The sequence below is a fragment of the Plodia interpunctella genome, chromosome 3, assembly GCF_027563975.2.
Source record: "Plodia interpunctella isolate USDA-ARS_2022_Savannah chromosome 3, ilPloInte3.2, whole genome shotgun sequence".
Lineage (NCBI taxonomy): Eukaryota > Metazoa > Arthropoda > Insecta > Lepidoptera > Pyralidae > Plodia > Plodia interpunctella.
In genome coordinates this window covers 3,622,461-3,642,741 of record NC_071296.1, presented here as the reverse complement: position 1 = coordinate 3,642,741, position 20,281 = coordinate 3,622,461, and the positions used below count along the sequence as shown (strand labels likewise).

General features: G+C 34.9%; 2 protein-coding genes across 2 annotated transcripts in view; both read left to right on the top strand.

Moving 5' to 3' along the window:
• The window catches only part of AdoR (Adenosine receptor), a 44,234-nt gene extending 24,271 nt beyond the window's left edge, over window positions 1-19,963 (top strand). Inside the window, exons 2-3 of the mRNA XM_053769881.2 lie at window positions 18,356-18,567; window positions 18,919-19,963. Of these exons, the coding sequence (XP_053625856.1) occupies window positions 18,356-18,567; window positions 18,919-19,611 (905 nt within the window). The 3' untranslated portion in view covers window positions 19,612-19,963. The remainder of the gene's footprint in view (window positions 1-18,355; window positions 18,568-18,918) is intronic.
• LOC128683859 (uncharacterized) lies at window positions 10,751-12,567 on the top strand. Its single transcript, XM_053769883.1, has one exon. It carries the CDS (start codon window positions 10,938-10,940, stop codon window positions 12,063-12,065), a length of 1,128 nt encoding a protein of 375 aa, XP_053625858.1. The 5' UTR covers window positions 10,751-10,937; the 3' UTR covers window positions 12,066-12,567.
• Window positions 19,964-20,281: the final 318 nt, after the last annotated feature.

The window sequence follows — 20,281 nt, the reverse complement described above, 5'->3', positions numbered from 1 at the left end:
CTCTGTCAAATTATAAGTAGATTACTATGGCCATAGTTCAAAAATAATGGTGCTCCATCCCAATTATAAGCTGTTAAAAATTCTGAACATTACGTACTGAAAAAAAAAATTATTTCTACCATACCTTTACATGTCATATAATTTGGTAAGAATATATGTATGAAGCGTGAAACTGAGACTGAAGCTAGGAAATACCTGTATTACTGGATGTAATGTCGAGATTGTTGTAAAGCCCGAGGGCCCCCTGAGGTGAGGGTGCACCAGTCGGTCCAGGCCTCCGTTAGCTACGCCACTGGGGTGTTTATAAGTGGCTCCATGAAGTTGTTCCAGGCACGTTTGGATTCAATTCCGCAGAGGCGCGAAGACTCGACTAGAATTCTTAATTATTACCCTCGCACGTTAACTGTTCGCATAAATGCTATTGTTTATGAACATAATATGCTTTTGTTGTATAAAACTTCCTTTTCAGAGAATTTATCGCCCCATTTTTCAACGGTCAAATTTCTCGTAGCCATTTCTTCCAAGAAGTATCCTAACCCAGGACCTCCAAATCTAGATGATGTGGTGGAAACCATTCGAGGTCGTAAATCGAAGTCCACTGGACTGGACATAAGTGTCCTATGTAGATTTTTACTTCTAACGACAATGTGTTGTAAATATTAATGAGTTCAAAAGATTTAGGTGGTATATTGTGCACGTAAATATATTTATAGGAAACAGGTGTGATAATATGTATGTGTTGTACGTAACTTACAATCAGGCTTGTCCTTGGATTCTTGTGCTTGGATATCTTGTGGCTGCGTTAATTTCGGACTACGTAATTTATGTACATATATATTTAATAAAATCTAATACTACTATGTAACCCGCCGGAAACTTGGTAAGGATCCAAAAAATAACCGAGGACCTTGGGAACTGCTAAGTTGTTCGGGCCACTTTCGTCGTTGTAACTTTTCTAGGCACAAGTGGTGTTTTGTTATTGTTTTGACCAAACGACAGAATAATGTAACAAAACTTGACACGATCTGTCATAAGTTCTTTTTGCCGCTATTTTTATGCTATATTGGGTCAGTTCGCGCGTGGAAACCTTTGTTTTTCTGTGAGCCAGATTAATTAAAATTATTTATAAAGCTTCCTTGAAAGTTGCCTTTTGATATGTTTAACCCGTGGTCCATTTGCTACCCGTTGTATATATATATTACCCAATTCAACTTTGAGAGTTCGTACTGTACTTCGTTCTTCTCTATCGTTTTTTTCTTGGCAAGACGGTCGTGGTAAGTTGACGTGTCTATGTTGATGTTTAGAGGTGGACACAGTTTTATCACTTCTAAGTTTCTAGTTTTTTTAATGTATATAACATCTCAGTGCAGGAATACAGAAGTACTAAATATAAGTCATTTTATAAACTAGGTTTGCAATGGTATTCAAATACTTTTGAACCTTATTCTTATGGAGTAACTAGGGTACGTGCCATTCCTTCAGAACCACAGAAACAAAAGACATGTAAATAAAATGACGGTATTTATTATCTGTAAATATGTTTATAATTACATGTATAAAGTGTCGTCATATTGATATGTCTAAAAATAACAGGAAGGAGACAAAATGGGAGCGCTAACAGCAGTTTAGTAGTATCAAACACCGACGACAAGTTTATGAGAAACAACACGCAATCGTAAATCATAAGCTTGTCATAACACCTACAGGTTTGGTGGCATGCTATTTTTAAGTGGCTAATAAAAATAGAGAATAGAAAAATGTAAGGTCATCCCGTGACGGAACCCCAGGGGTCTCTGTTTATCCCTTGCTTAGTGTGTGGTCTCTGTTCTTAATTTAACAGACATGATTAAGTGTGTTAAATTAAGAACAGTTGAAGATGACGTGCCGCCATTTGCAATCGCAAATGGCGGCACGCCATCATAGAAAATAAAATGAAATTGCAACACATGTGCGCGTTTCTTGAATGGGCGTAAGACATAGATAAAATAAATATATGTAAAACATGTTTTTGAAAGTAAATTCATTTATTTTTTTACCAATAATATGAAAGTAATAGGTTTGTGTGTTTTTTTGTTTACGGTTTTAGTTCGTATGTCTTTTTGTTAATGTTGTGTATGTAGATCCTCCTTCATGTAATCTAAATATATTGTTGTTTTTCCAACATATCCATGTAAAATAAAAATCTTTTTAGTTTTAAATTTATCAAAAAGTTTTTCAACATCATTGCATTTTAAAATTTGGCGAGATGAAAACAACTTTGATCTTTGATTTACAACGTAAAACGAAATAAATAGAACCACAGATATTAGAACATTACAGTGACTCAAACACTCTATGTCTCTGATCTTATTTATAGAACCTGACTTTACAGAAATTGTCTCGTTATTTGCATTTCAACGATATGTTAAATATGTAAAACTAAAAAGCAGAGGTTAAATAGAATTAAAATATTATTAATCTACATTTCATCTTGCAATAAATTCGTATAGGCAGATAAACTTGGTAGAAATTTTTACCTCCACAAGGGATCAAGTTTTAGAGTTAGGCCCCATTTCTACGTTACGCTGACAATGGAACAACGTACAAAATGTATGGAGTTTTCACGTAAGTGGATACACATCAATATCAAAACCTACAGAAAACCAACGGAGCGATAATGTCCTGCGTCGCTCCAATTTGTAACGAACGATGAACTTACAAGAACCAAAGCATACATAGAACCCTAATTTGGAATGCTGCCATCATTATCAGCCATTTTTAATGTTCCCAGTAATTCTGAGCTAAAATATGTGTTGTCTTTATCGCACTTTACAAAATTTGGCATTGACAAAACAAGACATAGTATACTAAAGTATATTATGTCTTGTTTTTTTGTCATAGAGTATACTTTATCTTTTTTATACATGACAGGGTATAAACATCACTAAAAATTGTTTCGTTCAAATGTAAAATTTAAGGACCTAGAAAAGCGCTCTGTTTGTTTTGAATATAACTGGATACGTCCTAGAATATGATTTATTTACAACATACCAGAAAATATGTCTATTGTTGTTTACCATACTGGTTTAATTTAACTTTATTTGTTTACATTCGGTTATGAGTGAAATCGTCAGTAACAAAGTTAACTAATTTGACAGGAACTCGAATTCATGTTTGTTTGTTGGTTTCGAATTCTGAACGCCTGAATAATGATATTATTTATTTACTTTCTATGATTTAGAGCAAGAGTTCTGAGGAGAATGATGCGTAGAATTAATTTGTAAACTACATATGTATAAACAAGGAGTAATCGAATTACGATCTGATTCGAAAAACATTACACAATACATTTTAAACATTTAAAAATTAAATGTGCAATGTAGAAAAATGTGTGTAAGTGTCAAAATAATATTAATATTTTTATTAAATAAAGTCATTATTAGAAAATACAACCTAGTATCTATTTTCACGTCGTTTGTTTATATTAACTTATTTTAGTTGTACTCTGATCGCGTATCTTATTAGAATAAATTTTCATTTTGACGTGATCTTGGAACGAACCCCAGTTCTTTTGATACAAGGCTGTTCCACTGAACTTGTTGTAATATTTTTTAATCTGGCGTACACGACTATTTCCTTTTCTTTATGGCTTGGTTGAGACACTACCTGGCCATATAGTTTATTACGGCCTTTCCAGATGAAATAAAATGTGGAACATAAGTGCAAAAAATACCCTATTTCCAAGGCTGTAAAATCATAGCGGTATTTTTATTTTTCACTTTGACCCGCGCTTCGCGGCGTCACAGTCTTGAATATAACGAGGAATACCTTAGAGTTATAGACCTAAATTATATGCTGAAGAAAAACAAGGAAACTTTTATATGTCGCGCCCGAGAGAATCTTCAACAAAACCAAGTAATTTTTGTTCATAGCACGGTAATACTGATAGTATTACCATTGTCATAGCCATTATGTGAGATGTAACACACAATTTCGTCGCTTAGAATATAGATAATTGGAAAGCAATGGGAGAGATTTTTGGTTCAAAAATATATAAGAGGACGAAATCCTTTAATAAAAACCTATGTGTTACCTCTCTCTAACCAGCTCAAAAGTAAATCTGTGCCGTCGTTTTTGAGTTTATCACGAGTCCTCTGGAGAGGACTTTGTTTTATAATATGTAAGGATTGACTATTAGTTTATTATTTTTACTAGTATTACACGCTTTCGGAGAAAAACTTTATTTCACAAGCATTTATTTGATATTTTTGGTATATAGCGCGGTATTTTTTTTTCTTTTTTAGGTGAATTATGGTAGATATACTTATTAATCTCCAATTTGTGACTAAATACAATAAAAATGCTCTGTTAAATCACTGAACAATTTTTCTTGAAAATTAAACATAAAGAAAGCCCCACATCATGTGGCTAATAGCCCGAATGCCCGAATTTAACCATTGACGCGAAGGATTTCAAGGGTGCAAGATAAGATTTGGTAAGGGTTTTGAAGGGAATTACTCTCATGCATATTAATGAAGATATCTTAGGTAAAATCAGGTCCTTAACTTTTTCTGAGACCTCATAGCTTGAATCTATACATTAAAATGATAAGGTTGGAATAAAATTGGACACTGTTATTATTCTGACAACTGACACATAGACAAAATTCTAAAAAAGATTATTTTATTAGTCCCATAAAGGAACCCTATAATTATTTTTCTTAATATTTCGTACAGACATGGTCCACTTACAGTTTTATTATATGTATAGAACATTGTTGACATGTGTTGGTTAAACTGAAAGCGTTCTTGCTATAAGTCGATAACGAAAAATTAAGTTGGTATAGTAGTGAATAGTGCCAATCTATAGCTAATATAGAACTTAATAGTGCACGGTGACGGCTTTATGAAAAATGGTTCGCTTGACGCCCTCTTAACCAGCCCTTGGTAGGGGGGCACAAGGGTCGTGTTCCGGTTTATTGCAACCTTCGCTCTTGGTACTGCGACCTTGACGAGGCACGTGACAAAAGTATATTATTATCCTAATCTTCGTTAAGATATCAACTGGAACTTCTTATCAAAAAGGTCCTCATTTGCATTGTGCGATTTTTTCCTTTGGATTGAATCTTTATTTTACAATATTGTATACAGCTTTACTTTATCATGTTGTTCAATTGTACATGTAATCACAGAAGTGCGGCAGCGGTGAAATTTGTTGCGCAGACTTAGTTTTAAGTACATTTATGACGTTAATGTGTAAGTGATGTATTTAAGTAAAATAAAAAAATGACTTTTAACAAAAAAATGAATATTTTTAGTAAATGATATCTAAGTTTACTACCTACCACAAAATGATAATCTAATTTGAAACTCCGAAATGGCTCCACTCTACTGGCAAATAAATATAACTAGCGCTTCTGTAGGGCTGTGTTTTTAAAACCAAAATGACGGTTCATCTTTAATTTGAAAAATACAATATACATATAGGAACAAATCACACAGATTGAGTTAGCCCCAAAGTAAGTTCGAAATTTGTGATATGGGATACTAACTCAACGATGCTATATTACATAAATTAAATTAAATTAGAGCTAAATACTTTCCTCAACCAACATTCCTTTCATTTTTGTGTTCCATTATCGAGGTAAGTAATTTGAATAACGTTGAAAATGTCTGGAATAATCATTACATTTTTTTTTATTCTGCAGTATTCTATTATGTTACCGTGAGACGACGATCATTGAGAAAAATCGTGTGGGAAAAATGAAATGCACTTCCATTATACTTTTGAAAAGAAATTGGGACATTTCTTATGAACGAGAGGGGTATACATTTTAATAATTTCGCTCGGTATTGAGAGGAAATGTGAGGATAATATATGCGTGCCAATGTCCTAGCAACTTATCATCAAGCATTTAACAACGTTGTTCTTGTCGGTGGAGCAGCTTCCGTTTATTATTATCTATCTTCCGCCATCGATTTTACCTCCCTATACCTACGTCACAAATCCTGCGTTCTCCTTTAATTGATTCACGAATGCCCTTCGTGTAAAAGTAGCCTATGTTTGAATGGAGGTCATGCATACCAAATTTCGCATTTATAAGTATTGATTTAGGATATACTAAAGTTAAATATAGTGATTAAGCTTCAACAGCTCATTTCTCATTAGAAAATAATCGTTTTATCTCGAAGTCAATTTCAGACTAAAACTAGGTTCGAATGACACGTGGGCGTCGTTGTTTATTTATCGAATTATACACGTATTATATGTAGTTACAGTTATTTATTACTTACCAACAATCTCCGACTTCAATTTGGCAAACTGTTTCTGTCCCCTTTCAGATATATGGCACGCACCTATCTAATTATCGGCATAGGTATTCAGAACCCAATATTTTTAGCTTCACATTGAATCCGGTTTTTTTATAATAAAAGTTCAATCGAATCGCCAATCTTCAAGAATCCTGTAACGAAAGTTCCAAACTTCAGGTTAATTTTAAAATGATAAATTCAAACAAAATAAACATAATTTGTTATTTTTAAGGAAAAGGAAAAATATATAACTATTCAAACCGTTCTACAGATAAAAATAATAACCTTAACTTGAAAAACAAATGCCAATGATTGCGTTTTTGATTGGCTATTCATTTCTATGATCAGCCAATCAGATATCTGTAAATGATTGAAGGTACGTGCACTTAATTCGCCTTTAAGATATGTCTTATAGTTTCCAATACCCACTAGGGGGAATATTATCTAACAGCCAAATAATATAGGTTTTTGATACTTTTGTTTATTTATATAATGTGGGTGAATGTGGTTTATTAGGAGGAAATGAAAATAAAGGATGAACACCATATAATATTTCATATTATCGATCGAACGGGTTTAGAGATACATAATTATGTTTTTCATCAAGTGGGACTTATTTTCAGTATAGCGGGATATAGTGGGAATTTCGGTATAAAAATAACGAATTTATTCCAAGTTATATTCTACCCGTGTACCAAATTTCATAACAATCGAGCCAGTAAAAAACATACACACATACATACATCCTTATACAACTTTCTCATTTATAATATTAGTGGGATGGTTAACAAGGGCATTCACGTTATTGTTTTATTCTACTTGTAAACACACCTCTAATGATAGTTGTAATTAATTGAGACTCTGTCATGTCGCTACTCAGCTACTGCGTAGGCGGTGACCACGTGGGTATATTACTTGATTACCTTATTGCATTTACTGAAACTACGTTGTACACTTTTTTATTAGCCTATAGTGTCCCACTGCTGGGCAAAGGCCATTCATCCATGACCGTCGTCGCGTAACTCCACCAATTCTAATCCGTAACATCCTTATACTTTATGGCAGCTATATAGGTATATTAACGCGATATAGTTTGCTGAACTTTGGTAGATTCGGTAAAATTGCTGGTTTTTCCTCACGATAAAAGAAGGAATTTATAAAGTACGCAATATATGTCCATTCGTGACGGCATCTGCCTGAGTTCGCCGATATTACTGGAAGTATTGTGCCGACAGTAGAAGAGCCATAAAATGTTGCAGTTAGAATCGAGCAGGCGCAATAATACAATATAGTAGGTAGGTGTGTGAGTGAGGATGTTTGTTACTCAACGACGAAAAAACTCTTAGATAAACACAAAAATGAAAGGAAAGCATACACGCGAATATTAAGTCAGTTGAAAATATTATTTAGAAATGTTTCCTATTTTGGCTTGCTATCATACAAACAAACATATTTTGTTCCTATGATAAACATAATATCACTAGTTGTTCACCGAAGTGACCTCGCGAATACAATTCATTTTTACAGAATTGTGAATATTTCAAAAGCGACTGAACCGATTTAGATGCCCCACGAACTTGAAAATTCTATTGGCATATCCTACATACCTTTTAAATTTTGACCTCGCTCGCTTCGCTCGTCAAAAAAGCTTCACAACAAATAAGTACAATGTATACAGTTTTGGATCATTGTATTGAATTTTGTTTTTCTAAATATACCCATATTTACTAAAGATTGCAGATATTATATCAATGAAACGTGCCATTGGTATAACGGGGCGGATTGTTTTTGGACCTCGATTTTATGCTTACATTTATTGACACATATCAAAGGATATGCTTATGTGGGCTATTTGTACGTGCTCACAATTTTTTTATTTTGCCTACTCTTGCCGTGTTATATGATATGTGTGCACATGGTCAAACTAAGGATGCCGAAATGGGGGAACGGCTCGTGGGCCCCGATGCTCTGTGGCGGCGGTAGGGGGCGGGAAAACACGCTGATTAGACACAAAGAGAGAATTAACTTGGATCTTATTCAGTCAAAGCGAATAATGATTGTGTAGCCTTCACGTCAATCCCAATACGGAAATTAATCCAACCGTATCATATTCTGTGTCTCTTGGTTCGTTACCTCTACAGCCACAGCCTATATTTATGTAATCTGTATTCCGCACTAGTTATTACGTGTTCCATCCACAATCATGACTTATGATATATAGTAACTACTAACATGCAATATCTAATACCATCTTATTTTCAGAAATAAACCTATATTTAGTAGCTCTTCTTGCGAGCAGAAACAGGTGGCAACAAAAACAATATCAAAGAGAGGCAGGCGGCAGATCATAAAATCACAACCGAATCTTCAAAAAGGTTTCTTTCGAGGCCGGGAATAAGTGAGGGTTAATCTTGAACAAAGAGCATTAAAATAGTCTATAAAAAAATCGTTGAAAATTAAATTATAATATTGCCGTGCTACATAATGAAACTATATAGATATATTTTTTATATTTCCCCGTGTAGTTTTTTGTCAATGTATGTATGTGACTTTTATTATTCGGTTGTTTAAATATATCTAAAATAATAGTTTTATAGACGACACTGTAAAGCTGAAAAGATATATTTTTTCTTTGTTTACTTGATACTCTGTGACAAATGAATTGGAACCAATTGTTGTTTAACGACCTTCACTACCAGACATCGGTCTACAAATGTTATCAAACAATACACTTCAAGAAATTCACGTACACACTAATATATTTCATATTTCGAAACAATAAATGTGTTTAAATCAACTTAAATTATGTTTATTTGTACTTAAAATATTATCACAAAACGATATTCCTAATTATGTTTAATCCAGCAAAATATGACTTAATGGACAAGTTTTCTTTCTCATTTATTTATCTATTCTACGTTTTTCCTTCTGGGACTAATTTGCTGCTTGTTTCCTGATCAATACGAGGAAAATGCAGACGGTAATCAGCCAATTTTTACTGTGTAAAAACACAGCGCTCCCACTGATTCTGTCGTTTACGAAATATAGGAACGGTGCACAATCGACCTTGTAATTTGACATGCCTTCTCTGCTATACATCACTAGTCTACAATCTGCTTTTTGACTAACATAAATCCTCATTTCCATAATTGGGTCCATGACCGTTGTGGTCTTCCAATCTTTGACGGCTTTTGGGTCGTCGTCGATCTTCGGGATAGTGTCTTCTTGACTTCTTGGTCGCTCGCTCCATAGGCTCACGTTGACGTCGTCCTCCGTCATCTTCCTATCGTTGTAATCACGTATGTAACCCCGGAGAAACGCATGCGCTATGTAACACTTCACTACAAGAGTTTCAGTAAGGTCCACGTCTTCTATTCTGACATAACACTGGTCTGATTTATCATTTCTGTTCGGTAACTCAAATGGTATCGGGAACATGTAGGGTTTCACTGGATTGGTGTCTTTGACACTAGGAGTCGCTTGACCGTGTACTCCTGCCGCTGTCACACTGATTAGAATGGCGAGTAACATTTTAAATGTTATGCTGGCTCAGCGTCATGACTGGAAATGATCGTTCGCGTTTCCGCGGCGACCGAACCCATGAAACAATGCTAAGTTACTGCTTCACGAAACGTGATTACGGCATGAAAAAGAATATTAAATTGCAATTTACAGCTCATTGTTGTCAACTAGGCCACGTGAACGGATGCTCTGCTATCATTGCTTTACATTATTGGTGTTTTTAATTTTTTATGTTGGTTATTATTTTTCTGCCACTATACCTACGTATAGATACGTAGTTTTAGGAATTTGTTGAGTTGCTATAATAATAGTGAACTTTTTCTTTAAAGTTCGGCGATAGTGTGTAGCTGACATCAGGTTGAAGAAAAATAATTTCGTACCTCAGAAGACATGCTAAGCCCTTCATCATTGGCAATTAGGACATTAGTCGTATAAACCAGTCATGCCATGTCTTTCGATACACATGAAAGGTCATGCCGGCTGTTTACACGGTCTAAGTTCGGCGAATTGGACTGGTCCGCTAGTGAGGAGCCGGAATATTCATGCTTGATAATGACAAACTGTGCTTACCCTTTTAGATTTAGATTACAACTCTGTTACAAGATGGCGCTGCGTGATTTTATGTATGGTAAATGAATAGTAGTACTACCTATACTTAGTAGAAAGTGTAGAAATCGCTATTGATCATACCACTATTGGAAGTAAAACAATTAAAGTAAAACATTCCTGTTTAAATACTTTTTTCACAACATTAAAATATGCAGTTTTTTTTTGTGTTTGGTGTCAAATGTCTTTCTTCAAATGTAATCAAGCATTGTCAAATAGTGTAGTGAAAGAATATTAAGGATTTAGATGTGTTTTATTATTATATTTATGTAATTGCTTCACAGTACAGCTTAAATATAAAATAAAAGTGAAATCTGCTTCAACTCTGATTCAAGTTATTTTTAGCAGTGGCAACACACCAGTGAAATGTCGCACGCCAATGCTCTTGCCCCACTTTATCGGTTGCATTAGTGTCGATCGTTAGCGCGTATGCGTAGGAGTGTTGTGTGTTTACTTTTTGTCAAAATAACAACGCAAGCGCATTCTTTTTTGTTGTGAAGTGCAAAATCGAAAATCATAATGTTTAAATATGCTCGGACGCTGTTTTGTGCATTTTTGTTGATTGCTTTGTTCGATCCGAGTAAAGGGGCGAGAGGTTTCGGAGGCCGACATAGTTACCCGAGCAGCCGAGGCGGGCTGTCCGGTGGAGGTCATCATTCATACCCGTCATCTGGAGGCCTTTCCGGATCAGGACATAGACCTCCAAGCCATGGATATCCTTCTAGTGGTGGACTATCAGGAGGCGGCGGAGGACACTCTTACCCAGGCTCTACTGGTCTATCAGGATCAGGCTCACAAGGTCATAAATACCCTAATTCCGGCTATAAACCAAACTCTCCATCGCATACATCTACACACACGACGATAAATAACCACTACCATTATAATTACAACCCTCCTCAACAAATAAGATATACAAGTTCTACTGGTGTGTCCAACAACTTCCCCGTGTACCACAGTCCCCCGCCTACGTACGTGTATCAGTATAAGGATTCAGGAAGTAAATACGGAACCTTACTGGCTGGCCTGGCGTTGCTGAATCTCGGCGTCCTCGGAGCAGGCGTGTATGCAAACAGCCAAAGTCACAAGACTTATCAAACCCAACCAGGTGAAGTGTGTAAGTTTGGATTAAGGAAAGACAACGGAGATTATGAGGAAACGAGAATCGATTGCCAGATTATATCCAGTTATATATTCCAATATCAAGCCACCTCGACTACCGCGTCTCCCAACGCTCAGGGTAACATGACTGTGGTGACTGTGACAGTGACCAATACTACAACTGTGAATAATGCAAATCCGGTCGGTCTTATGGGAGGCGAAGTAATGCTTCCTAATGGAACGTTGATAGCCACAAATGTTACTGGCAATGCAGTTAATAGCACGTCGACGTCCTCAGTGACGACAACAACCACAAACACCACGACGGTCAACGCTTTGGAAGTGAAAGGAAAGCCGATAGAAGTGACGCCGCAAATGAAGTGTTACGTTATGAAGACGTCCCCGACGTCTAATATGAAAATGTCGGTAGATTGTGGATTGCTGCAGGCATATGCTGTACAGTCACTGAAAAAGAATTCAGCAATAAGACATATTCCTACTTTTACAGTGTTGACAGCCATTTTAGCTGCATTTGTTATTTATTAGATACTTAACTTTTTGAATGTGTATGTCTGAATAAGGCTGATTACTATATAATATATATTGATGTCGTTAAAAATTATCACAATTAATATAAATATTGTATTGTTTATCGATCTAATAGCATGAAAGTTCTGGGCGTAAACAACGGTATTACGGCCCTATTTAATAGAGTCTGATTTTTTCAAATTAAGGCATCTGTTCTGGAAATAATTATCTGAACATTGAATTTTTAAATCTTAACATCACAAGCATACGTGGTAGCTACAGAATAAGCCTTTAATATTAATGAATCACTTAAAAATAAACACACATTGTTATGTTTGCATATTTTTATCTTGAATAATGATATTTTCGGTCTAGTCGAAGAAGACGAAAAACATCTACACGATGGAATGGGGACAATTACATCGTAAAAGTTATCACATAATTCATAATCCCATCTAAATTAGATTTTAGCAACTAAGTATTATTTGTGATATGTTGTAATAAATATTTTTAGACTTAATGCAATTTTATTTTCAAATAATTTCAATATTTTGTTTGCTGTTTTCAAATCATATCAATGAAAAATTAAGGCTTGAAAATTCAGTAGCGTTTGTAAATCAGACATTGTTCTTTAAAATCTCAATTCAATCGACTTTTTATGGCTTCCATTGTAGTTTTTTTACTTTGCACTTATTGCATCGTAACAATGTGAAATAATGTAATCACTTCCGGTCGATTTTGATATCCTAATTACGTTTTTTTTAAATTCCTTACCTAAACTCCGTTTATTTCTTACAAGTTTTTTAAGTAAACCATCTTACTATGTCCCTTCATGATGTTATAGCGATATCATTTAATTTAGACTTTTTAGAAAATTACTTTCGTTATTAATAAATATGGGATTTTAAAATACTAATACAATGTGTACGATTGAACTAATATTTGCTTCAGGGACTTAAAAATACCATAATAAAGGAAACACATTCCCAAGTGTTACACATTGAATCTGTTCCAGAATTATTCCTGTAACACTAATTTGGGTGTTTAAGTTGTTTTGCTTCGAACACTTTTATAAGTGTAACGAAAGAAGAAAAAACGAAAATTTAAGAAAGTGTTACTGTTTATTTCTGTTTTTCTTTTAACCCGAATGGAAAACAGTGTTCAAAATACTTTATACGGTTACCCCAAAAGTCCCTGTATGCTTTATTTAAAGAAAAGTGCTGTGAAGATTGTTTACATGTCAGGACTCTGAAGGAAAAACCTGTGGAAAAAACGGAGTGTGTTCATGCCTAAGCATGGGAATATGCTCAGAGTATAATATGGTACCTGTGGATTCCGCTAGTGTAAATCGTTGTCTCGTTTCCGATGACGTCACGGCACATCTTGTTTCATGTCATGACTAATCGGCTTTGAGCAAATAATTCTGACGTAGGGCTTACTGTCATGTGAAAATTGAAGCAAGGAGACGCAAACTGTAATCAGAATCTTGAGTTTATTGCCTTTATGTAAATGAGTTAATTAAAACAGGAATTCAATAGCGAAATATACTTGGACTTGGTAAAATATCTTATTTATTTATTATTTATTTAAATTATTCAGTACAATCTACAATATCCAATATCTAATTATATGTTGTGAAAATCGAATCAAATGTAAAGTTATTAACTGTGTATGTATTTTGTGGTTAGAACAGAATATGTCCAATGAAACGTGATATAAAACGACACATTTCTTCGAAAGATAAGAGTATTTCCCTTCAAAATATTCAATTATGTAGCGGAGAGCGTGTTATGCTGATATATCTGAATAATATGAGGGATATGAACTGGATTCTCGAAGAAGCATCGTGACAAAGGATCGGGTTGGTTCTACTTAATGAAAAATTGGTCAGTCTATTGATACAGTTGGATTGATTCGAAAGAGAGCTCATTATATATGAGAAATTTAATGTCGCTCTCTTCTACCTAATTCATTTTTTAAAACAATATCAGAAAATTTACATACAAGTCACATAGCGTTATTTGAAGACGTATGTCTGACTAAACACATGTTTAGTCTATTGAAGTCTGCATGTAAAAAAGGCATGTGTGTGTTGCATTCTGTTATTCGTCACACTACACAGCTGTACACTTTTCCTATAGTAATGACGCCAGCACAGTCTTTGTCATAATTGTGACTGATACATAGATCAACAAAAAGAAAACTGATAACATTTTAATATTTTTTTTATATTAAGGTTACCGATGAGAATATCATCGTCAATGTTGATAATTCTCTTTATGCTTTAATTCTTTATATTGAATAAGTTACATTCCATGTCGTCATTTCTCTGTAGATACAATAACGGAGTTATCCTATCTTGAAATCGAGTAAGGAAAAATCTGTGTTATTCTGTTCTTTTTTTCCTGTTTGTAATTCTATAACCTATAGATTTTATTTCGTTTATCTATATACTATTGGATGTTCAAGGATGCTATTAATATGTGCACGTGACGTGCCTTGATATACTTACTTTAAAAAAAAAACAATTGACACTTGAAATATAAAATCATTTAAAATGTTAATGCATACTTTGACACCACAGTTCACAGATCCTATTGTTCTTCAATTGTCTTTATTATGTCCAGGCTCGGTGGGCTTTGGATTTAGAAATTAGTACTAGAAATATGGGCTTAGCATCGACTGTAAAAAAGGTTTTTTTAGGTATTCTTATGAAGTTAATATGCCAGGCTTAAATGCCAGATATTTTGTAGTTACCATAGATAGAACGTGAAGTTACACTTTTATTCGTATAAAATTCGTATAAATTATGTTTTGTATCGATCTGTCAATGTCAAATATTGTAACGTGCGATAGTGTCAAAACATATTTTAGTTTAAAGTATCTTTTATAATGAATAAAAGTGCTAATTTCGAAATATACCAGATATTTATTATAAACCATACTAACATAATAATAATAAATAAAAAAAAGCCTATATTCATAACACTTACGCCTAAATCCCAAGCCTAATGCACAGGGCTATTACTATCCATTAGGATTATCGACTTATAACTCTTACTTTTGCCCTACCAAAATACCTCCGAGCCTGTGTGTTTTTTGTAACTCATAAATTGCATTGAACTTTGACATTTTGAAATTTTTTCGTTTATAATCGTAGGTAATTGATTTATACACTTATAAGCCTAATTATTGTAAAAAAATATATCCATAGTATCGCCATCTACAAAATAATAAAGCGCCATTGACTATGAGACTATTGGACCAAATTCTACGGGAATCGCGCACTTTCCCATCCAAGGTACCATATAGCTACCTCAATACCAAATTCCATAAAAAATTGACCTAGCCATTCACAGCGTGACGAAGTAACAAACATACCCCCTTATAGTTTTTATTTGGGCATAATAATAGGTACCTAGATATTTCTAAAACATCACTACGTATGATGTCTGGTTTTAATTCTAATTGTATATTATACTATGTAAATTTAGTACATGACAAAGATATAGGTACTGAAATACACTTAATAAGTGGAACATTATAAAATTATTTTACCTCTGAAGTGATATAATTATGGACTAAGTGATTCGTACCCTTTTGTTCCTAAAAGCCAATTTAAGTACAAGGAGACCTATTCAGATAAAGAGTTAACAATAGACAGTTATAGCAGTCTTAGTGGGTTGTACCAGTCAACTTTGATGAGTCAACTTTAACCTGTGCTGGAAAACGCAAAGAACTCTATTTTGTCCAAAGGTCGGCGGCGCGCAGGTTAAAGTCAACGTCAAAGTAGACTGGTGCAACTCACCTTTAATACCCGCATTCAAAATTATTATGACTGCTATTGCAAAGTTTGTATTTGAAATGGGCATAGTTTGCGGTTTTATAACTATAGGGCCCGTTCTTGACTCATTCGGAAAATGTAGTTATGAACTTGTGTAATTTATTATCCTTGTTAATTTAGTTAGCAAGTCCCTATCAACTTAATATACTTACATTGATATGAATTTCAAAAATGGAATATTTTAAAAGTAACAGTGTGCAATTTCTTTATCAATTCATAAAAGAAATTAAACAAATACGTATTCAAAACATTGGCTCTCCGACTAGGAACTTGTAATGTAACTAGCTGTCGCCCGCAACCTGCGCCTGCGATTTCTTTGATCTCGGGTCGTCCATTCTAAATTTTATCAAAATCGGCCCAGCGGTGTAGAAGCGAAAAAGTGTGACAGACGATTTTAGCGTTTATTATATTAGCATGGAAAAATGGAATTAGCAGCGGTATTGCCATATAACCCAACAACTATACTTATTTTAAATTAAATAAATGTATCTAACTTTTTTATTCCCAGATTTTTTAAAATAAATTTTTGACCTAATTCAGCGATGATATGATAAGAAGCCTGTCTCTCAATGAAATAAAAATATGTGAAAAATATACACGTTATCTAGTGATGTCTATATAGGTATATCAAACATATTTTCAAGTACATATCTTTTTCTGATAAAAAATATGAGGTTTTTAGTATCTTCCTTGAATTTGTCATCTAGATAACGCATTGCCGCAACGCAGTTATCAAATCAAGTTATTATGGACACGATTAATATGTATTGAAAACATAGCTTGTTATGACAACTAATTTGGTTGTTCATATAAGGTTTGTTAGTATTTCTAATTTATCATACGTCAAGTCTCGGTTACTGCCTTGTAGTTTTTAACCTCACGTCCTCCTTGAGATAAAGCGACACGTGAACATAATGTATGGACGTAGGTACAGCGAACAGCACTTTAGTGGGGACGACGATGCATTATGCACCACATGGTGCACTCAGGAACGGTTCCAGACCAGGGGATTCCTCAACGGTTTACTGCACAGACATAGTTTTTCATCACGCATTGAGCGCACTAAGATCTCTGACAACAATAAAAGCTTGTGTAGAAAATGACATTTTTGTAAAAAACTTATTTCATTAACCTATATCGAGGCAGAGCTAGTATTATAAATGCAATAGTTTGTGAGGATGTATGTGTTTATATGTATGTTTTTACTCTTTCACGCGAAATCTACTGGACGGATTGTTATGAAATTTACTACACGGATAGAATATAACCTGGAGTAACACATAGGGTAATTTTTATCTCGAAATTCTCACGGGAGCGAAGCCCGGGGCGCAGCTAGTACCTATTCCTATAAATGTCGTCAGAATATTCTTAAACTTCGATAAATCAGTCATTTTCCATGACCTGACCAGGGAATTATGTACTTAACTCTTTGTATACGAGTATTCCTATAAATGTCGTCAGAATATTCTTAAACCTCGATGAATCTGATATTGAAGTTATTGTGAGAATGCTTATTTCTAAACATATCACCATTAAAGCATAAAACACAATACATGTTATGTAAACGTCATTGTCTTCTGTAACGTTTTCATACGTCTGTTTGCAATTGGCTGTATATGTATACCTACATTATAATGCCAGTCTGGAATTGTGCATGTATTAAACGAATGACGCAACCCTGAACACATACCAAGCATGATTAAATAAGAACGAAAAATGGCAATTGATTGGCAGAATTAAAATTAACTAGCGATTTCAAGGTATTCATAATTTTATACACAATATTTACTTTATGCCGATACTTACTTAGTCGAAAATAATTTATTTAGTTTTTCCTTCATAATAACTAATGCTAATCCTAATATTAGAAATGCGAAAGAAAGTTTGTTCATTTGTTTGTTTGTTAACACTTCAGGTTTTTGAAATTTTTTTTGTACTTTGAAGTACGAAGAAGAACATAGGGTACCATTCGTCCCGGAAAATTAACTGCTTCCGTGGGAAAAAATATATATATATATATATATATATAGACACATACAGATTAACAGACATAATATGCAAAACATGCATGCTAGACAACACAAAATTATAATATATACAGTAAATTGTGATGTATGTATGTATACAATACAATGTCAAATTGGTTCATAAATGTGGATTAATAGGAATTTAGCTAGGGTCAGTAAGGTAGTACGATATAGTTGTCAAAATAGATGACGTGTTTTGTTATATAAATATAAATACGAGTATATAGTAACAAAAAGTCACATAGATTGAGTCAAAAATCTGAGTTTTACAAATATTGACAATATTATGGATTCAGTAAGTACGGAGTAGGTACCTACTAATTCCATGGACAATACACACCATCACTCACTACCATCCTCAATGCAGCTTAGTTTTCGAATTTTCATGTAAAAACTTTACGGATTTTACCATTTATGATTTTTTTTCCACTTTTCAGTGATAATCTCCGTGTGCTGGGTGTCTGGAGCCCTAGTCGGACTGCTGCCGCTCTTCGGCTGGCACGCTGACGTGGAGGCCGCCCCTGGCTGCTACTTCGTGGAAGTTATGGACTACAACTACCTCTTGTTCCTCTACTTCGCCACCATCGTCACCCCCAGCGTCCTGTTGGCTGCCTTCTACGCTCACATATATAGGGTTGTTGTTAAGCAGGTAATCTACACTGACAACATCATTTACACTACTACGAAAGTTTGGATGAAAGTGTGAATAGATGGGCTGGAGGATCTAAGAAATGATATTTATCAATTACATTCGCATTCGTAAGATGACCTCATTCGTATAGTTAAATTTAAAATTGGGTATTTTGCTTGAATTTATAATTCAAAGAAGGGACAGACTTACTGATTTACCTCTATAATGCTTGGTATTAGGTATGTAACACCCGACCGTTAAGTAATGTACGTCCAAAACCAATACTGATAAATATTTCATTAATAGGTGATATAATCGAATAGTTTGTATATTGTGTTTATATAACGCATATCTATTTTATTTTTCCAGCTAAGCGAAGTGATGACAGTGGAAGGAAGCCGGGGCCGCATGGCTGGAGGCACCATGCTCCGCGTCCTGGGTGCAGCTCAGAAACGCGAAGTCAAAGCTACGCAGAACCTCGCCATTATCGTCTTTTTCTTCATCATATGTTGGATTCCTCTCTACACGATCAACGCCATCAAAACGTTCAAACCCGACCTGGACATCCCTAATTCTCTGACTTACTTCTGCATTATATTTTCTCATCTGAACTCTGCTATAAATCCTTTACTATATGCTTATCATTTAAAAGACTTCCGAGCTGCTATGAAAGGTCTTCTTCTTTCGATCATTGGACGAGGAGTGCCTATCCCAGCAGCGTATAGACCGCCAGTTCCTGTCAGGAGGCCGGCGTTAGAAAGATGCAATGCTCTAAGGGAGCGACCAAAAGTATACGTAAATTCTCCAGTATGGTTAAGGCAGAAAGAGGCAGAGACAGCTGCAACTGAAGCAAAAAGGGATATGGCTACATCGGGATCTGCACCTGATGCGGAGCCATTTCTGAATAGGGTGACTGATAGTTCCAGTGGGCACCATACTCCTGAAGCCAGGGAAACGGACGGTCCGTATCTTATTGATGTGAATCAGGAGAGATGTCAAAGTCCATATAAGAAAGTCGAGGAGCTGATCAGAAGAGTGAGGAGTGTCAGTGGCGACAGCTGACACGACGCCTGCCGGCCGGTGCCGGCGTATAGTGTCACTTGAAATCGAAGCTTTAAACGTCAAAGACATTCCTATAAGGTATGACCTGAATTGCGATGATACCAAAGAAGAGTTTTCAAAGAAGACCAACATGCCATTTAAAAAAAGAAATATTAATGATGGCGTGTTGGTTGTTATGACTCAAAAGTTGAAAACAAACTAGTAAAATAACTATTTACGAAGATTTACTATTTATTACATTAGATAGGTATGACAAATTTCAAAGTTAATGTATGCGCTGTAAGTATGTTCAATAATGTTGCTTCTGAGAAGATCCCAGTCAATTGTTGCTTGAAATATACAGTCCAGTATTCCAAGTGTTTTTGTTTTGCTCCCCGAAGTAAGTCTCCTAATGTCATCTCCAGCTCCACACTGTCGTCGAACTCAGACACATGCCGATGCGAATGCGTGAACATTGTGTAGTTAATATGAGTGCTTTTATTTACCGCAATGAGAAACAGCAATGTATACCGAATCCGCCATTTGGCAAACTGTTCGACGGGAGTGTGTCTGAATTTCTCACACACTCAGTGCACTTGGGTGTTCCAGGAAGAAAACATTTTAATGATTTATGGAATCACACTTGAAAAATATTGACTGATTGGTGCACAAAACGGCATAGATATCTCTT